At 35.4% G+C, this 22,895-nt stretch overlaps 1 protein-coding gene across 6 annotated transcripts; it reads left to right on the top strand.

The window, feature by feature from the left end:
- Positions 1–270: 270 nt before the first annotated feature.
- LOC120079680 (CLEC16A-like protein) lies at positions 271–22,231 on the top strand. Of its 6 annotated transcripts, none has more exons than XM_090314859.1 (21): positions 271–726; positions 4,436–4,487; positions 4,589–4,665; positions 4,748–4,881; positions 4,964–5,060; positions 5,192–5,249; positions 7,382–7,490; positions 7,587–7,710; positions 7,815–7,989; positions 11,493–11,821; positions 12,508–12,596; positions 12,672–12,742; positions 18,470–18,580; positions 18,941–19,000; positions 19,300–19,437; positions 19,592–19,697; positions 20,360–20,431; positions 20,592–20,650; positions 20,985–21,144; positions 21,262–21,428; positions 21,654–22,231. In XM_090314859.1, exons 1-21 carry the CDS (start codon positions 674–676, stop codon positions 21,978–21,980), a joined length of 2,568 nt encoding a protein of 855 aa, XP_090170985.1. In that variant the 5' UTR covers positions 271–673; the 3' UTR covers positions 21,981–22,231. The 6 variants fall into 6 exon arrangements, 5 of the variants coding, with proteins under 5 accessions (XP_090170985.1, XP_090170984.1, XP_090170983.1 ...); XM_090314858.1 differs by having other exon boundaries at positions 7,815–7,998; XM_090314860.1 differs by having other exon boundaries at positions 280–726; positions 4,748–4,866; positions 7,815–7,998.
- Positions 22,232–22,895: the final 664 nt, after the last annotated feature.

Here is a 22,895-nt window from a genome sequence, read left to right as displayed (position 1 = left end):
ACGTGCATAGATGGAAGTCGTGGACCGGGTCCACAATTTAGGAATAATCATGTACTAGGTCCATGATTACATAAACCTTATTTTTATTAATACTTTCAACCCGACCCTACTTTTGTTAATAATTAATAAAATAACATTATTTAAAAAAGAATGGGCCTATATTTGTCAAAATTTCCCAATTTTCATCCTAAATGGGCCGTGATGTTGAGCCGATAAAAGTCAAGGGATGACCCAATTAGATATTTAAGGCCCAATCCACCGACTAAATCCGACTCCATCAATACAATACTGAGTCCGACGGAGAAGAATCTGGTTTGCCAGCTCCAAGCGTTTGTTCCTCTGTCTGTCAAATCTTCCGTTTTGCTATCGGAATTTCAATAATTCTCCGTTCTCTTCTTCAACACAACACTTGCAATTTCAGTTTTCTTTGCACTATCTTCGAAACAAAGAACCCGTATTTGCCTGATCAAGATCTCCCTCGTTCTTCCTCCATTGAACCAACTCTCGATCAGATTGAAAATTGTTCTTCAATTGCCCTCTCCAGGCCAGCCACTCACTGTGGTGAAGAACAACTTCGCTAAAATATATTGAAACCTTCAATTCTAAGATGGATTGGGTTTAGGGTACAGAATGATTACTGGGTTTCTGAATTCGGGGCTCTGATTGTTCAGCCATGTGGTTTTCCTTCTGGAGATCCAGGGATCGATTCTCGTTAGAAGAACTCAGGTTTGGAACTGAATTTCAGATACTTCTATTTGTTCTTACTATTTGTGTTATACTAGGGCACCATCGGTATGACTGTTAGCAACTCGGCATTGCAACAATTGCCCAACTGGAAAATTTTCTTACTCAATGCTATTTCTTCAACCTTGCTGGGTTATAAGGGTGGAGAGTTTGTAATTTTGTTTTATTTTTGCTCTGTTTCCGCTGTACTTGCTTCAAGTTTCAAGTGGCAAAAATTGGTCTCCATGTTGCGTAATTTCAACCATGTTTTTGTCTCTTATGATGTATTTTTGCCTTCAAATTAGACCTACTGAACATGATTATATCTCGACTACTTGTTGTAAATTATTCGATTTGACCAAAAGCTTAAGCGAATGGGTGAAGGTAATTATAATATCCAACACCCGCCCACCTTCACTTGTGGGCTTTGAAATATATGAAGAAAATCCAACAAGTGGAAGTGAATATTAATTAGGGACGAAATAACAATGAGGACCTCCCTAGACCACCCGCTCTGATACCATCTTAAATCATTGATTGACCCAAACACTTAAGCTGATGGGTGAAGATAAATTTAATTATAATATCTAACATGTTTTATTCATTGAACAAATTTAGCTTCAAATGATATGACTCGGACTTTGAAACTGCTTAGAGCGTTTGTTCTATTGTATGACTGCAATGGCAATCATATGGATTAAATACAGAATATTAATCTTTTCTTCAAACTTTCTTGGTGTATTCTCTGAACTTCCCTTGCTTGAGTTTGTTTTTTCTGCTAGTTGGAGGATTCCGATTTCAAGGAAAGTTAAGTTCTTTATCCTGGATAAGATCTACATGGAAGAGCTATCACTATGAATTGGATTGTGAGGAAAGTTTCCTTGTTATTTTGTCCGTTTTATTGCATTCTCCGTCGAAAGGCAGAGGAAGACTTGGATCACATTCTTTGGAGATGTGAGTTTGTGATACCCATGTGGACCCATTACTTTTTGACGTTTGGCTTCTTGCTAGGTCAACACATGGATACTCGTAATATGATCGGGAAGTTCCTCCTCCATTCCCCCTTTCGTGAGAAGAGTCTTGTTTTATGGCTTATTGGGAACTTGGGGTGTGCGCTATATTGTGGGATCTTTGGGGTGAGTGGGATAACCAAGTGTTTAGAGTTGGAGAGGGATCGTAGTGATGTTTGATTCATTGTTAGATTTCGTGTTTTCCTTTGGACTTCAATTTCGAATAACTTTAGTAATTATTCTATAGTCACTATTTAAACACTTCTTGCCCTTTAGGAATTAGAAGGTTTAGATTTGTCTTTGTGCTTGATAGGAACAAAAGAAATGCTAATGTGATCAAAATAATGTTATTAGTTGCATGTTTCAAGATAAAAGGGACTAGAGATCTTTGAGGATGATTGGATAACTCTTGCATAGAATTTCATCAAGATTTGACAAGCAAGAAGAATTTTCTTTCAGACAATCTTCAACCTTGTTGAATAGAGAAATCAAACCATCTTTAAAATAATCATCCTTCATCCAAACAGCCAACTTCAGCCATGATTTTTCCTATCATTTGAATTATAACGACCATTGTTGAATAGATAGAGGAATTTTTTATGGGAGTAGTTGAGGAGGGGAAAGGATCACATTTGGTGGGCTAGGAGATGGTTTCCAGGGCATTGGACTGGGGTGTTTAGGCATTAGAAATGTGGGAGGTGAGAAATAAGACCTTGTTGGTGAAATGGCTCTAGTGATTCTATCATGAAGGCAACACCTTATGGCAAAAGGTTATTGGTAGTATGGGCCTCACCCTGGGAATGGACCGATGGTCAGTCAAAGGCACCTCCTAGAATCTGTGGAAAGATATCTCGTTTGAGTTTCCTTTGTTTTCCCAGTTTGTTCACTCGGTGGTGGGGGATGAGAGAGAGACTTATTTTTTGGAAGATAAGTTATTGAGTGATAGACCCCTTAGGTATGTGTTTCCCCATTTATTTTAGTTTTCCTTTCTTAGGCACTGTTCGGTTGTGTCTATCCTTTCCTTGTTGGAGTCTCGACTGTCTCCCTCTTTGGGTTTCCATCATCCATTGACCAATAGTGAAATAACAGATGCCTTGGTGTTGTTAGCGTGGTTGGTGATTTTTGTTTTGAGCCCAATATGAGGGATACTCATCTTTGGCGCCCTTCTCTGTCGAAAGGCTTTTCTTGTAGCTTTTTCTTCCATTACTTGTCTTGTCTTTTTGGGCGAGCTAAGAAGTACAATATGGATATGAGACATAGATACAACATGACATGGAGATGGTGACACACCATGTTTTAAAAATCTAGGACATAGACATGACAAGGACACGTTTATTAAAATATACATTTTTAAAATTATATATCATTTTTATACTAGAAGAAAATCCAAAGTAAATGGGTTGATGCATTTATATGCTTAAAAAATTAATTTGATGTATTTCACCCCCAAAATTTATTATTATTGTCATGTTTGCCTTTTAGTCTACTTAACGAGTGTTTTATGCGTGTCTAACACATTTGTTGCACTAATAAGTGTCCGATACTTGTCCAACAAGTGAGAGTGTCCAAATATTAGATATATGTTGGACACGGACACACTAACCAAACAAAAGTGTTCGTGTTTCTTAGCCGGCAAATGATTATGTTTTTGCTTCTGAGTGGAGAGTAAACCTTTTCAAAAAGGTTAAGTTCTTTATGTGGTAGGTTTTGCTTGGAAGGCTTTACATCTTATTATAGGCTATCGGCCAGAGAGTCTTCTTTGGTTGGGCTGCATTGTTGTATCCTTTGCAGGAGGGCAACTGCGGTCCTCAACCATATTTTTTTGAGTTCTGAATTTGCTTAGGAGCTTGGTATGGTCTCTTTAAGGACTTTGGCTTTAGCTTTGCCTGTCCTCGGGGCTAGAGGAAAACATTTGAGGAGTTCCTTCTCCATCCACCCTTCCAAGAGAAAGGGGCTATTCTTAGGGGTGTGTGCTTTCTTGTGGGGTTTGTGGTGTGAAAGAAATAATAGATTCTTCAAGGGGAGAGAGTTTTTGTAGGGTTGTTTGGGACCTTGTTAGATTCTCAGTTTTTCTTTGGGCCTCGAGGAACAAGATTATTCTTTGATACGGCTATGGAAATGAAAGAGATAGAGGGGATAGAGTGTTGTGATGCTGAACTGGGTATAGTTTGAGATTTTCATAATTAAGTTTCTCCACTCATGAACTTAAAATAAAAATTTCTAGATTGAAGAAAGGAAATGCAAAAATGAATTAGAGTTTTCTCAATGAAAGGCAAATGTATCCAAAATCTTAGTTACAAGCTTCTAAGAAATCTAAAATACAATTCTGGAGTGTCTATTTTGACATTTTGTATTTCTCAGATAGCCAACTTATACAGCCAGAAAGTTGGAAGAAAATTAAAAGAAAAGAAAACTTGAGGTTCTAGTGAACATTCAGATATATTGTAATGTTTAGATTCAAAATTTTTACTCCAGTAGGGACAAAATATTCCAAAGCTCCTATTTATACATTTTCAAATTGTCTTAAATTCTTCATGTGTATTGTAAAACATAACTACGATAATCCCTTTCACATGGAACGATATTTATGTTATGTTAAAAATATTTTACATTAAACATTGTTATTTAGGGCGTGATAGACTTGCATCCTTATTTCTTGATTCTGTTTCATAATTTTTTTTAAAAAATTTACTGGGATACAGGTATTTAACAGATCAGCTGCAAAAGATTCAAATAGTCAATGAGGTTAACAAGGTAAAAGGTGCTTCATGATTTTTTCCTTCCAGTGGTATTGTGTTAAATTACAATTTTCATGGATATGTAATGGCACTAATTAATTATAACCTTGGATGAAGGATTTTGTTATTGAGGCGCTGCGATCAATATCAGAGTTGATAACTTATGGTGACCAGCACGATGCTTCCTTCTTCGAGTGAGTCTTCTTATTCTTCTTCTTTTCTCCTTGGTAAATTTATAATGTTCCAGAACTTTAACGTACTTCTGGCTGTTTTCAGGTTTTTCATGGAGAAGCAAATCATGGGAGAATTTGTACGTATTTTGAAGATTAGCAGGACTGCAACTGTTTCACTTCAGTTGTTGCAGACAATGAGCATCATTATTCAGAACCTTAAAAGTGAACATGCTATATGTAATTTCCTGAATATACTTCATAAATGAATTCAATCTTGCTACTGCTGTATATTGAATTGACCATTTTGGGTCTGTTGCAGATTACCTATTCAGTACTGAACATATGAACAAGCTAATAACATATGCATTTGATTTCCGGAATGATGAGTTATTGTCTTACTATATATCTTTCTTAAGGTTTGTTTTGAATTGTTTTGCTTTTCCTTTCAACGAAGTAATTTCTTTATATACATTTTTTTTGGGGTATTATCTGCTATAATATTTCTATCATCTGACAACTATGAATATGTTCTCATGGTCTTTATAAGAGCAATTAGTGGAAAGCTGAACAAGAACACAATCTCTCTTCTTGTGAAAACTCAAAATGTAAGTCCTACTTGTTATAAATTTGTGTGTTCAATCTTTTCTTAAAAGTATTATTCTTCTCATTTTTAATATGTATATGATGATCCGAATCCTAGGAAAAAAATGGTTTGCAATTGCATATGATTTCAGGGAGATGTTAAAACTGCTGTAAGCCTAGTTATGGATGTGTTTGTATATTGACCAAAAGTGCACGGGTCATCAGAAGGAGAAACATGTTAGTGATATCATTGGATATTCTAGGAACAATCATGACAACGCTGACAAATTGGATTAATAAATGAAACTTCATCAAACAACTACCAAACTTCTGGGGAATAATCTTGGAAACAGTTTGATCTATATCTATTGGAGGAAAGCTTCTAAAAAGGTGATTATATAGATATTATTAAGGACGTAAATATATATGGATAAGAATCTAGATTTCACTAAAAGAGTGAATGTATAGCGGATTGTAAAGTAACAAAAATGTCGTCCAGTTGTTGAGCGAACATGTAAGCTTGTAAGTACAAAAGTGTGTAGACTTTATAGACCAAAAAGACACAATGCAAGGCTGTAATTATGTAGTCGTTTAGACTTTAAAGCCTATATTATTAGGGATATCAGTGATTAACTACCAAGGTTGTTATAGTTGCATGGTTATAATTAACGAGTTACAAACATCTTCCTCTTCCTTTCCTAAACAAATGCCCTCAGCAGTTTTGAAATCCAGAGTCCAAGGGAAGTCAGTGATTCAATATGGATTTTGCTTTATGGGAGTCTAAACACGGTAGAAACTCTCCAAAAGAACCTTCCTGGAACAGTTTTGTATCCCTGGGACCTCTAAGTGTGTTTTGTGTTCTTCCAATAATGTAAATCAGCAGCATATATATTTTTCTAATGTTCATATGCATTGGATATTTGGTATTACTTATTTCATCTCTTCAATCTCCAATGGATTTTCTGGAAAAATTCAAGCAGTAATGTGCTTCAGCTTCTATACGTTCCAGTTTTATCTTCTCAACCTCTGCTATTATAGGTCAATGCTATCAAACCTATCCTGTCAGAACTATGGTTCAAGCGGAACCAACGGACATATGAACATTATTCTCTTAGTGACATTTGATTAAATGGGATGTGTTTATTAATCCCTCTCAGTCTCGGGACTTCCTGTTTTTTTACTGCTTTATTTTTCACTGCTTCATTCATGAGAGTTTGTATCATTAACATTTTTGTTCCCTTCCTTTAATCAATGAAAAGTTTGCATCTTGTTAAAAGAAAAAAATAGAAAAAAAAAAGAAAAAAGAAAAGAAGAACGAAAAGGAGTTGGCCATATTGGGAATTGAGTAGAACCTTCAGTTTTTCTTTCTTATCCCTAGCATTTTCTACTATTTCTCCTTCCATTTATATTTCTTATCACTCACTTCCTTAATTTGAAGGTATCCCTTCTTTTTGTACATTTTGGTTGCCCCTAAGGAATAGGTTTACTGTTTACATTTAGAAAAAAAAAAGGATCTTTGTCTTCATTTAATGAACGTAAAAGCCATATATCAATCTTTGCCATTTTCATATCATTCTCTAATTCAATAAAGAAAAATTTATCTGAGCATGTAGGATTGTAAGGAGATTGGACCTCTTACTCAATGCATTACTGTCTTTAGTGCAATTTGATTATGCTTTTCACAATAGCCAAACTACTTGAATAGTGATACCAAACGAGTATGTATTTGTTTTCTGAGGGTTGATATAATGACTTTGGGTCACTAAATGGAAGGAGTTGTTCTGGAGTGAAGTATAGGGTAATGTTTCCATTGTAAGCGAAACATTACGGAGATTTCGTACTTCTCTTTTCTTAATTTTGTAGGAATAGTGGTATTATAACTTAAAAAGGAAAGGTCTTTAGCAGCTAGCAGGACCACTAACTTGTATCTTGAATTTATGCAGTTACACATGCAAGATACGATTAAGTAACACATTTATTTGACAAAATCATTTACAATTAGAAGGAGAGGATTTGCCTAATTTTTACCAGTTACAATTTTATTTAGGATTGGTCTATTAAGCACAGATTAATTGTAGTATGTAGTTCTTTTTCACAAATTGTTGGTAAATGTGTATTTCTGATTTTGTTCTTACAACACGAACTTTCCATGTAGGATAAAGTAGTATCTTTTCCAATGTATGTAGAGGCTATTCAATTTGCTTTTCATGAAGAAAATATGATCCGCACAGCAGTTCGTGCTTTGACGCTTAATGTATACCATGGTTAGTTTGTCGTTTCTGCTGTTTTCTTATATATTTCTCTGATTAAGAATATCATGGCAATGTCATAGGCTTCTAATTTGCTAATTTCGATTTCAGTTGGAGATGATTATGTCAATAGATTCATCACCAGCCCTCCTCATGCAGAATATTTCTCAAATTTAGTGACCTTTTTCAGGAAGCAGTGCATTAACTTGAATGAGCTGGTCTTTGAGACAATGAGGTAAAAAGCTAGAATATCACCTTTAAAAAAAAAAATAATTTATTATTGTCATGTTGCATAGAAGATTACTATTGCTTTAAACGTCTGTTTGGTTTCTTTGACAGAAGCGCTGAGACCTCAACCTCTACAATTCTTGCTGCTGTAGATGAAATTGAAGACAACCTATACTATATTAGTGATGTTATTTCTGCCGGGATTCCTGACGTGGGAAGGTTGATAACTGACAACATTTTGCGGCACTTGATTTTTCCTTTGCTTCTTCCATCTTTGAGGATAGAGGTTGTTAATGTATGACATTTTCTTACCATCTCCTTATCCTTTAATGAATTTCTTTCTAAATCGTGCTATTATCAACATTATGAACTGTTATGTGTGTATATGTATTCTTTTTCAAGAAATACCGCTTTTTGGAAATCATTAAAGAAAACATAAAAACAAAAAGGGCATATAAAAAAACCAGCCCAAGAAAGAGAGTCACAAAGACTAGCTATACAGGAAAGGGCTCCAATAAAAAGGAATAAGAGATAGCGTATCGTTGTAACTTACAAAACTCTCTGACAAGCAAAACTCAGAAAGACACACTAAGCTGTTAGGATTCCTCTTCCTAACAATAACATGCAACGTAGAACAAACACAATATCTAATCCAAACACAAGCATGGCAACAATATGATATTTGATTTGCTAGTGAAATATGATAGTTTTGATGACACAGGCCTTAGCCAACAGAGAAACAAGAGCACAAGGAAAACGTTAACAACAAGAAATAAGACTCATATGCCTGGAGAGAGCTTGCTCTCCTCCTCCTGAGCGTCCTGCCAACATTTTGCAGAAAAATCCTCATTACCATGTCTCTTTACGCTTATAACAACACACTCTACCTCCGTACAAAGTTCCTGCCAACTGCCAACATTTGTATTTCCCTTTTTGCCCCTCTAGAATATGTCTTTACCACTTGGGGCGTAAAATATACTAGATCTCTCCATCCCTAAATATCCTGTTATTTTGCTCAATCCAAATGTCCCTCAGGACTGGAAAATAGGTAGCCTTCCCCAGGAACTGCCCCTCATCTGAAAACGGCAGAAACTTAAGGATGTAATGAATGAAGGAAACATAATTGCTATTGCAAGCGAGAGAAACCCCAAATTGCTTCAAAGCATGATCCCAATACAAAGATGCAAACTGCTGCATCTCCGAAGGATATGATCAAGATCCTTGGTCATGTGCCTACAGAGGATGCACTAGTGCGGTCCCTCCAAAAAAGACGAGTGCCTATGAATAGGGTCCATTGTGTTAATCTTCCCAAGTAAAATCTGCCACACAAAAAATGGACCTTGGAAATTTCACCTTCCAAGGAGAACAGAGGGATCACTCAAGAAAATGAATGTAGACTTGCAAGAAAACCTCTCCATCACACCGGGAGCCCAGGAATGAAGATCCCCATCTCGCCAAAGTAGGAGGGCTGCTTTTTTTTTTTTTTTTTTTTTTTTCTTTTCCTTTTTTGTGTGCATATAATCCAATAGTGTTTATCTTGCTCATGATCACCTCCGAAAGAAAGATCTTTTCTTGTTGAAGTCATCTTTCCAAATGACTTAACAAAACTGTGGAGAAGGGAGTGATTCTTTGTAGCCAAGAAGTGACGAAGAGACTTATAAGAAAGGGATCCTGTTGGTTCAACTGGCCAACCATTCAGGAGTTTGATTGGTCCCCAAGCAATGGGCCGTCTGTTTTCTGATAAAAAAAGATCCTTCCCATGATGGTTGGTAAAAAATACTCTAAGCTTTGGGAACTCACTAATGTCCCTTCTCCTTGAACCCTTTTGCATCCAATAAGGCTCTCTTGATATAAAAAATGATTAGGATCAATCCCAGTTTTTTGTTATTAAAAGGATTGGTGCATAGCTGAATACTTTCGGCTCTCTTTCAAGCCATGGAGAGTGGGAAATTTATTAAAAACCAGATGGTTCATTCTTATGGTGGCTGGATTGAAATCAGGAACCTCCTTTTTGATTCTTCCAAAAATCCACAAAAACCATTGTCTTGCTCTTTTTTTTTGAAGACATTCCAATTGTCAATTGGTTTTATCACTTTGTACCATCAATGTTTCTTATACCATGAGGGCGACGGCTTGGGTTTAACAAAATAGGGTTTTGTTTTTGCTGAGGTTTTCTGATATTTTATTTCATATTCTACACTAAAGCCAACTACAGAATAAATACATAAAGAGAATTCTGAGAAGGGAAAAAATATTTACCCTAACTACACAAACGTAAAAATAGACTTAAATAAAGGAAAAAAGAAACGGAAAAAACCTAATTTAATAAATACAAAATTTTCCTGAATTTGATTTTAAAATTACAACAATAATGAACTCTTCTCTTACACCCGAGAAAAAGACCATGCCCCTCTATATTCTCTAAAATCCAAACGCTTCCGTACTTAATGAGATGACAAATTTATTGGTTCATACAATCAACCCAACGAAAGTAGTTCTTCCAAAGGATTCATCACTAAGCCTAATTAGGGAACGTTGGAATATTGGGTTCAATGGTGGTTTTAAACAAACTTGTGTTAGTGTAAGTAGTTTGGAACTTGACTTTCAGCATCATATCAGGCTTTGTGCAGAAGAAGATATAACTTAAGATTCAGTTTTAGGTTACATGAAAACTCTTTTCTAGGCATCTGTCAAGTTTGACTTCCCCAATTTTACAGTTTCAGATAAAATTCAATTATCAAGTAGTGAAGTTTTGATATTGAAGAAGTTTTCCTCTTTAATCAAGGCATATGGTCTAAAATTTAAAGAGATTCCCACCTTTGTTCCTGATGGGGTTGGCAGAAAGCTTAATTGTTTTTATTATTATTATTTCTAAGTATTCCAATGTAAATGTCCTAGCATACAAGAAGATTGGTGTGATTCAAAAGAACAAGTTCTGTGGATTGAGTTTTATTTTGTCATGGGCGATTTTGGAGATCTGCTTTGACTTCTTTTGTCAATGTCACCATGTTTGGCTTTGGCATTTGTGGTGTTGTTGATGCTGTTTGCAGAGATTCAGAGGGGTTTGTAGCTTGGTTTTGTCCTGCTAGTTTTGTTTGTGAAGGCTTCTCCTTAGCATGGTGGTTGTCTTGATTTTTTAGCTTTTGCAAAGTCTTGAGTCGTTGGGAATTGTTTGCAATTCTTCCTTTGCTGGTTAACTATGTTGGTCACACAACTTTTTAATCTTGAGGCATTTAATTCCAAACCTTGAATCGGTTGTTTCAGTCCTACAATGGATTGATGTGCATCAGTTTTTCTAATGAAGAGTTCGGTTTTGATTCAGTTGGTCTTAAGGCTTCATCCTTGTACTCTCTTCCAAATCCTTTTTAGGTTTTCCTTTACAAGATATATGCCTTATCTAGAATGCCTTTAGCTTTTTGTTGTAATCTTGTTTTGTTATTTATTGCTTTCTTTATTCACTCCCTTGTGGAGTTTGTATTCTTTGAGCATTAGTCTCTTTTCATTTTACGAATGAAAAATTTTGTTTTATTTGTTTTAAAAGAGAGAAATTAACATAGGTATGATATATAATATATATATCTCAAAATTCTTACTGGTTAGGCGTTCAAGGTACCTTTGTTGGTCTAGCATTTTTTATATATTGCTGCCCTTATAAGTGGATTGTTCTTTTTTTTATATATATTGTAATAGTTCTAAGTTCAGTCACGTATCTGTATTATTTATGAGTAAACAGATCTTTTCTACTTCATAGCATTTTTTTATTTGACCAATTGTAGCTTGAACATCCAGGGATTTCAAATTGGAGCTGTCACTTCTCTGTATTTACTTTGTTGCATTTTGCGCATAGTTAAAATAAAAGATCTCGCAAACACCATCTCTGCGGCCTTTTTCTGTCCACTGGACGCTTTCTCCCCACACCCTGAAGGAAGACTTGATGGAAATATGACTCAGTTATGTTGTGAAACTAGAAGCAAGTCATCAGGAAGTGATAGCATTGTAAGGCAGCCGTTGGATGCTGAATCTGTAAGAAAAGAAGTATCGGATTCATCTGCTCCTAAAACTGAGTTAGAAGATGTGACTGTGAAGAATGATTGTCCAGGCTCCCGCGTGGAACTGAGGTAACGTTGTATGCCAATTTGAGCTTGCTTAAGTTCTGTCATTTTAGTCATATTCAAACACCTATTTCAATTTTTAACAGGAGAAGAGCTTTCGATGACTGAACTTATTACTTTAAATGATTAGTTATGAGAAATTATGGCATTGGCTTCATGAATTCTGCAACATATGATATCCGAGATCACAATGTTTTATCTTACTTGTTGAAAGAATTTGGTTGGAAATATCTGAGATCAATTTTATTTGCTATATTATTTGTCTTTTATTAATGTTTTATTCGAGATGGAATGGCCAGTATGTTAGACTTTAAGTGGCTACTATGCTTATTATACTTGAAGGCTTACACGGTAACTTGGTTTCATAATAATTTTCTTAGGAGCTATTTATAAATAGCAGCTTTTGACCCTTGATTAGATTTTCTGATTTTATATATTTTCTCTTTCTTTTGTGCATACCAGATAGGTTCCAATCTGAAACTTCAGTTTCCTAAAGTTGCTCTTGCAAATGTTAGAAACTCCTAATCCAGCTATTGATCTGATTCAATATATTTGCTTTTCTCCTTTCCCTTCATTGGGGGGCAGTTTGACTCTGTAATATATAGACTCATCTTAAATGAATATTGGTCCAAATAATACTTAGTTGTGTCAGTAGTGTGTTCCTAAATATCCCATTATGTATGCTTTGGCAGGGGAGCTTTGCTTTCTCATATTACAACTGGGGATGATGTACAAGTCTTAGGTGCATTAAGTGTTCTGGCTACACTTCTGCAAACTAAAGGTCAGATCAGTACAGCTTTTCAACTTCCTTTAGTCCATTTTATTGTTCTTATCATGCTTCCCAACTTTTCTGTAGAGCTGGATGAGTCAATGCTGGATGCGCTTGGAATTCTTCCTCAAAGAAAGCAACATAAGAAATTGTTATTGGTACTCTTCCATGATACCCTATATTGCAATTTTGGCCTCTGTTTCAATAGATAGCATGTGTTGGTCCTTTCTTATCGGGCTTAATTTTGTTTTCTTGACTTGACTCATATCAACGAACATAATTGACAATATGGTAAAAGAAAATGTATGTCTGCTTGGCATTCCACATTTAAATTGATCTCTGGATACTTAGATTTATATAGCAATTTATTGGTTTTTGAGTGCCACATCTTATCACACTGAACTTGATTATTGACATTGTTCTAAATTTAATTGGAAATCATTTGCTTCTGAACTTATGATTTATTTTCTTGTAATCGCAAGTATTATCGTTTGAAGATTATATCAGTTTGTAATCCATTTCAGTTGATTACGGCATTTTGGTCAACTTCAATGAAGTAAACTTTAAGCCAGTCTAGGGATAAAATCCCCTAACACGATGTTAACATTTTGGTCATATTCAATGGACTCTGTTGTTAAAAAAATGGGAATAATATCTTTTTGGTTCCTAGGTTTTGGCTCTAGTTTCTATTTGGTCCTTAAAATTTTAAAATGTTACACATTTAGTCCTTAAGTTTTGAGTTTTGTTTTCAATTTAGTCTCTAAGTTTTGAAATGTTACAATTTTATCCTTTGAGATTTGAATTTTGTTTCAATTTGGTCCCTGAGTTTCAAGATTTTACATTTTTAACCTCGATTTTTCATTGAATACTCATTTTCAATAATTGACATCAATTTCGATTAATTAATTAAAAATAATTATTAAGTGAAATTTTAAACTTAGTTTTAAAAGTGATAAAAATAGTGAAATTAATTAATTATAATTCTTCTAACGATTTTTAATCAATTAACATAAATTAACTTTAAAGACGGAAATTGAATATTTAGTGAAAAATCACTGTTAAAAGTATAAATCTTAAAAACCAAACTGAACCAAAACTCAAATATCAAGGGTAGAATTCTAGCATTTTGAAACTTAGGGACTAAATTGAAACCAAACTCAAAACTTAAGGACTAAATGTGTATTTTTGAAACCTACGGACTAAATAAAAACTAGACCCAAAACTTAGGGACCAAGAAGATATTTTTTTCTAAAAAAATTATTCATATTTTAAACATTTTTAATTTATATATACATATATTTTGAAAAGATACTGAACTTTTCATTAAGAAAATGAAAAGAGACTAATGCTTTGAAATACAAGTCATGACAAGTAAAAAACAATAGAATCAACTAAACTGAAACAATAAAACTCTCCCAGTCGCTATTGAAATCTTGGATGGAATAACTCTGGAAACTTTCAGATAAAGAACACTCCAAAACAGCAAAACACTCCAAACAAGAATGTGAGGAATTGTGAAAAATACATTGATTTCTTTCGTTCTATAATTCATGTAAGAGGCCCTTAACTACGTCAATCCATAATAAATAATCTTTCAAGCTCATATATATATATATATATATATTGATAAAATCGACATCTTTCATGGAGAAAAAAAATGAAAGAATACACGGGCATACAAAAAAAATCCAGCCCACAAAACACCACTTCCCTACAAAAAGGGGCTGATGTGTTAGGATTTGGGTAATTTAGTGAATTTAAAATTAGTTACCCTATCCCACACTTAATTCTCTATAAATAGAGAATCTCTCTTATATGGATTAGATTTTAATCATTTGAATAAAACTCTCATTTGGTATACACCGAGTGGTATCAGAGCTCCAAGAAACTTGGGACCTGATGGTGGGAAGAAGGCCTACCGACAGTGACCCTGTGACAACCCTCAAAGAGAAGGAACAAACCACCGCTATCACCGAAGAAATCGACCCGACGCTTGCAGTCAGTCGAAAGCTCTATCGATGGTATCTTTTGTTTACTTGAACACATGTTATTGACACTTTATCAATTAGATAACAATCTTGGTTCACTGCCACAAATCTGAGAAAATCAACCAAGAATCACCAATTATCCTCAAGAAAGACAGTTTGAATATGCAATAGCAAATTCCACCAAGAAACATCCAAGATACCTTTATTAATTTGAGAACAACCAAAATTTCATGATCACCAGCAATGAGATCTTCAATACAGTGACGTTTCCAGCGAGGAAGACAAGCTAAGGAAAGAAGACATGGAAGAAAAATCAGTTGACGATAAGTTGAATAAAGAAGATAAAACATGCAAGGAAGAACTTCGTTGGAAGAGGAAAAAATCAATGCGATTAACTTAGAGATTGCACAACATGAATCAGACAAAGAGGAACAATCAATTTATGAAATCGATGGTGGAGATATTGAGAACGGTGGTGCAACAGAGGTAAAAGAAAATGTAACCCATTGGCAATCCGATTCGAAAGAGTTTAAAAATTAAGCTGTAGTCGATTGCAAAGCAACGTATGAATCAGAAAAAATTGGGTTTCTGGTTGGAATCGACGGCAACGCAGAAGAGGTTGAATTGAGAGAGCGGATGAAGGAGAAAGATGCACAACTGGTGAAGGAGGAAGAAGGAGACCTCGTGGCTGACAAAGAAAAAGAAAGGAAGCCTGTTTGCAACCCACTTGCAGCCGTCGGCAAGAGGCACAACCCATCTGCAATTTCACATGAAATCCAAGAAGAAGAAGAAGAAATAACTCTGAGAGAAAGATGTTTGCCCTATCTTTGCACGTGGAATCTTCTTTCAGACCCAACCCAAAAGGCAGAGGACCCTTCTTTTGAATATTTGGGCCTTTCAACCAATAACCCGTACATTCTAGCCTAAAAACAACCCCCTACCTTCCAATTTGGACGCCATTCCGCTTTATTGAAGTTTACTGGCCAGCCCATACACAAATTTAATGAAGTGCAAAAAACCCATCCCGAATTGGATTTTCTTCACACTTACAAAATGCGTTTTCCCTCATCTTCTGAGAATTCTGCACTTTTTTTTTTTGTGACAAATCAAAGGATTTTTTGAAAAAATTAGTTCTTGGGTTCATTGGCTTGAATCATGAAATTTGGATATTATTGATGTTGGATGTTCTGAAATATTTCGGTTCGATTGACTTACTTTTTTTTTATTTTTAACTTCATTTTCGTTTTAAAACTCAATGAAGAGTTTTTTTTTTTAGGGATAGAATATGATGTATTAGGATTTGGGTAATTTAGTAAATTTAGAATTAGTTATCCTATCCTATACTTAATTCTCTATTTTATAAATAGAGAACCCCTCTCTCTTGTCTGGATTAGATTTTAATCATTTGAATAGAACTCTCATTTGGTATATATCATGGGCTCAAACTATGTAAAATAACACCTATAGAATAGTTACAAAAGGTCTCTACAACTGAAATTAACAAAGAAACTTGAAAGTGGACAAGGGACAGCTTCACTGGGGTCCTTATCCACCCCTCTAAAAATTCTACCATTCCACCCACCCTAAGAAACCCGCAAGTTCGTGCTTGCCCCGGCTAACCACAAAAAAGTGCCTTTTCTCCCTACGAGGAAAACTGAAGAGGAACTCCTCGATCATAGCACTAGCGTCTCTTTGACGAATAAACGAAAAACGAAATATTTGGAGAAAACGCTCCCAAACAGAGCTTGCAAATTTGCACTGCCAAAGCATATGATCTAGATCTTTCTCCGCTTTTCGACGATGGATACAACAGAACGACCCAACAAGAGAGGGGAGCTTCCTAGTAAGATGATCCATCGTATTTCCACGACTATGTAAAACTTGCTAGGTAAAGAATCTCACCTGCCTAGGAACCTTAATCCCCTAAAGAATCGAAAAGACCATCTCTCCTAAGGGAGAGGGATCCACGAGACAATGAAGAAAGGATTTACATGAGAACCCCTCCAAAGGGGATTGGGCATCGAGACCCTCACTTCCCTTCTTCCATGTCTAAAAGAGTGACCCTCAAGCAAAGCAAGAAGAGAAGCCACGTCAGTCGCCTCCCTATTGGAAAGGGGTGATGAGACCCAAACAAGAAGGAAAAGGAGCTCCTTGACCACATCAGGAAATCAGCAACAACATGATTTTTAAGAGATGACAAATGAAAGAGTCTAGGATGTAAAGTACAAAGAGGTCCCTCCCCCATCCAGTGGTCCTCCCAAAAGTATCTCCCCCCCTCTCCCACCACTCAATGAACTAAGTCAACGAAAGATCGGAGCTCTTTCGAAATATCCCTCCACAAATTCCAATAGGTGCCTTTAGAACCCTTAGCCAACCACTCGAAAGGATGAGGCTCATATTTGCTAACATAGTCCTACGCCAAAGGAAATTGGGCTTGAATGAGAAGCGCTACAACCATTTGGCTAATAAAGCCTCGTTGTGTAACCTAAGATTCCTGATCTCCAGACCCCTTTATCAATAGGATTCTCAATGATCTCCCACCTAACCAAATGAGAACCCTCGCCTTTCCCTTCATCGACCCGTTCCTAAGAAATCACCCATCAATTTCTCCATGCTCTTACAAACCTTGCACAAACCTCTAAAAAGGGACAATAAATATATTGAGATCCTCGTCAAAACGGATCTTATCAAAGCAAGTCTTCTTGCCTCAGAAAAGAACCTTTTTTTCCATGAAGCTAACCTTCTCCTTACTTTATCCACCACCGGGTCCTAGAGGGCAACCGCCTTAGAATTGCTTCCAAGAGGGAGATCAAGATAGGAAGAAGGAAGCCTCCCAACCTCGCAACCCACCGTCTCCGACCATCTTTTAGCTTCTCTTCGTCACAATTAATACCCATAACACTACACTTCCCTCTGTCCTTAAACCAGAAACTTCTTAAAAAACTACAAGAATATGATTCAGAGTAAGAAATGCGTCCTCATTTTCAGAGCAAAAGAACGTGTCATTAGCAAATTGAAGTTGAGAAAGAGCCACCTTGTCCTCCGCACTTCAAAGGGAACAAAAATATTTCCTTCCACACACTTCCTAACAATTTTGCCCGTAACATCCATGACAAGAACAAACATGAAGGGGGATAGGGGGTCTCTTTGCCTAATGCCTCTTTGTAGCCACTACTCTACCCCTTGGACTACCATTTATGAGGAAAGAGTAACTCACATTCCTCATACAACCTCACATGCACATTCTCCATTTATAATCAAAACCCTTCTTCTCCAACATCTTGTCCAGAAAATCCCAATCCACATCGTTATAAGTTTTTTCAAATTCAATCTTAAATAACACCCCCTCTTCTGAATCTGAAATACATCTAAACCGATTGTAAAGACCCACTTGAAGCTGAATGAATGAAATGGATTAAACTAGCACCATTGAACATAAGGGCATAGGAAGAAAACATGATCAAGTCATTATCCATCATTCAAACATAAAGGTCAAACCAATAGCAAAAGGGTCTACTTGGGGAACTCCTTTTGCAAGATCTCTGACGTATTAAGGCTTCCATTGAACATAATAATCCATATAAGGATATTTATCTTCCTGGGACTCTTTGCTTTCCATAACGCTGCATATAAAAATTTCTCCATATGTGGTAAATACTTGTATGAATGAAGTTTCAAAATTTTGGATCTGTAAATTTGTACTGGGTATTATTCCTTTCTGATGCATTTGTAACTGTTTTTACCTGATGCAGTCTACTGCCACATTTGATCATGTTTTCAGACTTTAGTACTTACTACCTGTTAAGAATCTAAGATAATGTTTTTTTTCCTTCTTTGCGCTCGCTTTTTGACAAACCCATTCAGGACAGATCTCAAATTGTGAATTATATTTAACAGGAAGCCTTAGTCGGTGAAGATTCTGGCGAAGAGCAACTCTTTTCTTCAGATAATACCTCAGTGAAGGGTGGCATCGATATTGAACTTGATGGTTACCTACAGAAGCTTAAGGTACTTTTGTCTTCTCATGCTTCCGTTAACCTTCTCCTAGCTATTCCACCTCCTAAAGAAAGGGGGAGAAAAGGAAAAGAAGGATGCTAATCTTAAGAAAGGAATTCATCTTCTTTGGCTTCAGACATATGTTACATAAAAGAATTGTATTACTGCTTTCAAGGGCCTGCTCGGATAATATCTTAGTTGCTTTTCTGAAATTAAACTCTGGCTATCATGATATCTTACATTGAGGACAAAAGGATATAATCTTATCCCAGTATATTACCACCATTTGATGCCTCTTTTTAATGTAACATGCTGCTTGATTCTCATTTTATCACTAGCTGACTGATTTCTGACTTGCTCTCTAACTATCAGGATTATGGGATTTCATATTTTCTTAAAGCAGGTGCAAGCCCTCGTGCCCATAGGTTTGAGGTACTTCTCTTTATCTAATGGATATTAATTTCATTTGGATCAGAAACATTGTTCGGCATATTTATGTTTTAGTATTACAAAGGTCTGATTGTAAAAGCTTCACATAAGCTGAATCAAAAACCAACCAAAAAGAACAGACTACTGAAGCTACAATTAATAATAAATGATTCCATTGGTACATGAATCAAGATGGTTATTGTTCCTTCTGAATTGTTATCATTTTACTCATGTAACAATGAGAAATCTTTCTTGTTCATGAATATGAGTGGTTTAATCCAGCTTTATTGGCCATTTTTTAGGTACTAGATGCATTGGTCAGTCTCTTTTGTCGTTCAAATATATCTGCAGAGATTTTGTGGGATGGTGGGTGGCTTCTGCGGCAGCTGTTACCTTATAGTGAGGCAGAGTTTAACAGTTATCATCTAAAATTGCTGAAAGTAAGTTTTATATGTGGAAGAGTACTGAGAAAGCACATTCCGTTGTTGATTGCTTGAAGGAAATGCATCATGATTATTAGTATATTACTTGTATCTGTACAAGAAAAGGTTTAACCTTATTTCTTCTGATCTTTCTCTCTTTTATATTTAATAGGATTCATATAAGTACTGGGCTACTGAGCTCTTACAGGAAGCTAGAGGGATTTGGTCTGATTTCCTCATAATACTTCTTTCTGACGAGTGGAAAAAGTGCAAAAGAGGTATTTAGTATAATCTAATGAATATTAAGCTAAGAAGCACAAATACGAATACAAGACATTAATGTAAACAACATGAACATGATGACATTATTTTTTTGATTAAAACACATTTGGTTCCTGAAATGAAAGTAACAATTCAGTCCCCGAACATTAATTTGTAAAGATTTAATTCATTTACTTTCAAAATTGTAACATTTTAGTCCTTGAACCTTAATGAGTATCGATCTAGTCCATGCATTTTATAAATTGTAATGGTTTAGTCCCTATCGTGAGAAATGTTATTAGATTAATGAAATTTCGTGCATATATAGATTAATAGACTGTTTTAAAATATATAACTTTTTAGCATATAAATTTGTGCGTTTATATGTTTAAAAATGAGTTTGATGTATCTCATTCTCTAAATTATTACTTTGGTTCTATATTAGTTTGTGTTTGTTTGGTGTATTTAACAAATGTTGAATTGGGCCTATATTGATTTTGTACCGCTAGTTTCCAACACATTTGTTGTGTTTACGAGTTTTAGATATGTGTCTAACAAGTGTCAAGAGTGTCATCCAATGCATGTTGGACATGGACACTCTAGCCGAACTAAATTGTTGGTGCTTCGTAGATAAGCGTATTAAGAATTTTCTGGGTTTGAACCACTAAACTTTTTGTAGCAATTGAAGCCCCATCACCAAGGAAAGAACCGAAGTCCATGCTCTTGCACTCTGCAAAGGCTTCTTTCGTTGGTAAGGATAATGAATAGCTATAAGATTCATAGTTGTGGTTGATTTCCTTAGCTCTCATCATTTTAGTTAATATTTTTTCAGAAGTGTGGTTAATGTAACGTATGGTGACATTGATGCTACTGCCCTAAGAATTTAATGCAACTACTTCTTATCCATACAGATGCTGTTCCACCTGAATCATCATTCGCTGCTGGTCAAAAAATGTCAGAGTTGGTAAAGGTGTCTCTCTTCCCCCTTTCCCTCTCGCCAGCAAAATATGAAAAAAAATTCACTAGAAGTTAACAAATTACATAAGGAAAAAGACAAGAAAAATTACCTACCTTTAATTTATAGAGCTTCAGTTAATACATCTGAATTGTTTCTTAAATTAATAAAAATATATCACCTCCTTAAATTGTTATTTTCCTTTGAACGGAGTGATTCAAGTTAAGAGAGTGAAAAGATTTGGGATATGATCGCTGCCTTTTTTGAATTCTCTTTCTTTTCTTTTTTCCTCTGCAATTTACTATTTCGTATGCAGCTTCTTTAACAATATCTTCCCCTCCCATTCAAGGTATTTGTTCTTCTACACCAACTTCAGTCATTTTCCCTTGGCAAGGCTTTGTCAGAACAACCCTGTATTGACGGTCCCTCAGAAATTTCTGAATGCTCTCGTGCAAAGGTTGCTGGACTAGATGCTTCAGGACCTAAACCGGGTGCTGAGTTGAGACTTGGTAAGTCTTAAACTTTGAGTTGCTTACTTTAGGTTCTACCATTAAAGTTTCTGTTTAATTTGTTCTCGTAGGCTGCAGTGAGTTTGTGAATAACCCTCCATAGTTGTTGCTATGTAGATGGTGCTGTGCCTTGTAGGATTGCATTTGAGAGGGGGAAAGAGCGCCATTTCTACTTTCTTGGAGCTGCTATTGGAACTTCCGGATGGATAATTCTTGCTGAAGAACTGCCATCAAAACTGAATTGTGGAATTATTCGAGTTGCTGCACCTCTTGCTGGATCAAATGTAAGATTACTTTCATATGAAACCATTTAACGGCAAACAGTAATCTAAATATTCTTGGTGTATACGGTCAAAATTGAAACTATACAATAGTCGTCAGAGATGTATGGAAAGAACTTTCAGTTTCGGAAAACTGATCCATGGTCAATCTTCAATTTATCCTTGCTTGGATGAATTTGAACTCTCAGGTTATAACACTTTTCTTTTTTTCCTTTTTGTTTTTACCAGCCTAGAGTTGATGAAAAGCATTCAAGATGGCTGCACTTGAGGATTCGTCCATCAACTTTACCTTTTCTAGATCCTGCTAAACACGGTACCCCATTAAAGTTAAAGGCCAAACCTTTTGTGGATGGGAGATGGATACTAGCATTCCAGGACGACGATACTTGCAAATCTGCTTTATCTATGGTTTTAGAGGAGATTAATCTGCAAAGCAAGGAGGTTGAGAGAAGACTTAAACCATTGGTCGGTCTCGAAAGAGCTGTAGATTCTTCAGATGCATCTTTATGTTCTACTAAGTCATTAACTTCCAATACAAGTCCTAATCTAATGTGAGTATCAATGTATTAATTTTCATCTAAGCTTCCCCCGCCCCGCCCCCCCCCCCCCCCCCCCCCCAATAATAGATTTGCTTGATCATGGGTGATGTATTATTTATGTAACCACCCTTCTGTATATGTTCATCCCCTTACCTCAGAAATGAGGAGCAAAGAAGAGTAGTTTTAGCATCTGAGAGTTTGTATCATTCTTTGTATAGTATTTCTTCTTATTTGTTGATTCATCAACAAGTTTTACCACCCCCTTCATTCTTTTGTTGATCTAACCATCTTCTTGTGCTTTCTTCCTCATTATGTAAGAAATAAACATTAGTGTATAATTGATTGAACCTTAAGCCTTCTCTATACATATTAATTGAACTATTGTAGATTTTACCATTTCCTTGTCTTTAAATACAAGTGATTTACAAGTATTGAATGTGGGGATAATTTTCAGATCTTTTAGGCATATATTAATTATTACATGAAGATATTAAATCTTTAAGGTTTCTCAATCATAAGTTGAGCCATCACTGTATTTCCACTAAAGGAATGAGATTTACCAAAGTTACTTGTTTCATATTCTTCGATATTTGGGTATAAATATTAAATATTCATATTTAATATGTTTGAAATTTAAATATATTAATAAAAGTCCGTGCATGGATTTATGTGGGATAATTATTATTTAGGAGTTAAAATATTTATATAGGTAAATGAACCAATTGATTTATAAATATAGTAAAATTATAGTAAAATGTTATTATCTATTAATGATATTCAGTGACATTTTATTACATTGGTTATATTTGCAAATATCTCTAATAGTTTTTTCATCTAAAGCAATTACTCTTTAAATTATTAGATATAATTTAAAAATATTTTATTAGACAATTAATTAATTAACTAGTAAGGAATAAAAGCAAGTAGAGTT

This window comes from Benincasa hispida, chromosome 6, assembly GCF_027475165.1.
Source record: "Benincasa hispida cultivar pf3 chromosome 6, pf3_genome.v1.1, whole genome shotgun sequence".
In the NCBI taxonomy this organism is placed as follows: Eukaryota; Viridiplantae; Streptophyta; class Magnoliopsida; order Cucurbitales; family Cucurbitaceae; genus Benincasa; species Benincasa hispida.
This window is presented reverse-complemented; position numbering and strand designations above follow the sequence as displayed.